The 1,086-nt window shown below is 39.7% G+C and overlaps 1 protein-coding gene across 1 annotated transcript; it reads right to left on the bottom strand.

Annotated features, from left to right (window-relative positions):
- Positions 1–244: 244 nt before the first annotated feature.
- LOC150037976 (uncharacterized) lies at positions 245–709 on the bottom strand. The gene is made up of 2 exons (XM_090311097.1): positions 476–709; positions 245–364 (listed from the first exon to the last, which is right to left on the bottom strand). The coding sequence occupies exons 1-2, from the start codon at positions 707–709 to the stop codon at positions 245–247; spliced, it is 354 nt and encodes a 117-aa protein (XP_090167223.1).
- Between the last annotated feature and the right edge of the window lie 377 nt (positions 710–1,086).

Below are 1,086 nucleotides of genomic sequence, written 5' to 3'. Positions count from 1 at the left end.
CCCAATCCAAAGCCAAAAATTAAATTCTATTCCCAACAATCGAATTAATCCCATATCTTAACCAAGATTAATTTAAATCGATTTAACCAAAATAAAAAAAAATTCTTTTTCTATAAAAGTCAAAATCCAAATCTACATAATCAAGATAAAAACATGCAATTTCCTGGAATTTGGCTTGTTACAATCTACCTTCCTTAAAAAACTTTCATCCTCAAAAGTTCTAGTCTTGAAAGAGTTATGAGGACTAGGCTCTCATTTCCTCCTCTCTTTCCTGTGTTACTTCCTTGAATCGATGATTCTGCCATGGAACCTTCACCAGTGCTACCTCCCTGTTGCGCAAAACCTTCACTTCCCTTGCAATAATCTGCATATGTTTCTCCTCATAACTTAGGTTCTAGTTCAACTGCAAAGGCTTAAAGTCCACCACATGAGATGGATTCGTTATGTACTTCCTCGATATTGAGACATGGAATACATTGTGCACTGCAGAGAGAAACGGTGGAAGTGCCAACAAATAAGCCATAAGGCTAATTCGCTCTAAAACCTCAAATGACCCTACAAATTGCGGAATAAACTTCCCCTTCCTTCCAAATCTCAGGACACCTTTCATAAGTGTTACCTTCAAAGACAATTTATCCCCTGCTTTGAACTCAAGATCTCTACGCCTAATATCGGCATAACTTTTTTGTTTGTTCTGGGCTGTTAGCATTCGGGCCCTAATCTTGTGATGGCTTCATTTGCCATCTGCACCATCTCAGTTCCCATCAACTTTTGCTCACCAACCTCACCCCCGAAAATGGGAGACCTGCAACCTTTACCATATAGGGCTTTAAATGGCGACATGCCAATAGTAGCTTGATAGCTATTATTATATGCAAACTCTACCAAATGCAGATGAGTATCCCAACTCCCTTAAAACTCCAATGCATAGGCGCACAATATATCTTCCAAGATCAAGTTCAAGCACTCCATTTTTCAAGATCTAAGGGTGGAAGGCTGTATTGAAATTCAATTGAGTCCCCAACGCTGCCTGGAGGCTCTTCCAAAAGCTGAAGGTAAAATGAGGGTCTCTGTTGGAGACAATCG

This window comes from Benincasa hispida, chromosome 2 (assembly GCF_027475165.1).
Source record: "Benincasa hispida cultivar pf3 chromosome 2, pf3_genome.v1.1, whole genome shotgun sequence".
Classification (NCBI taxonomy): domain Eukaryota; kingdom Viridiplantae; phylum Streptophyta; class Magnoliopsida; order Cucurbitales; family Cucurbitaceae; genus Benincasa; species Benincasa hispida.
The sequence above is the reverse complement of the archived record's forward strand: the minus strand, read 5'-3'. Positions and strand labels throughout refer to the sequence as shown.

What these genes read in the sequence shown, in the direction of transcription:
- LOC150037976 (XM_090311097.1), bottom strand. Translation starts at nt 709, where the DNA reads ATGCTAACAGCCCAGAACAAACAAAAAAGTTATGCCGATATTAGGCGT. An exon ending in TTCTCTCTGCAGTGCACAAT is followed by an intron (nt 365 to 475) that starts GTATTCCATGTC and finishes AAACATATGCAG; the next exon opens with ATTATTGCAAGGGAAGTGAA.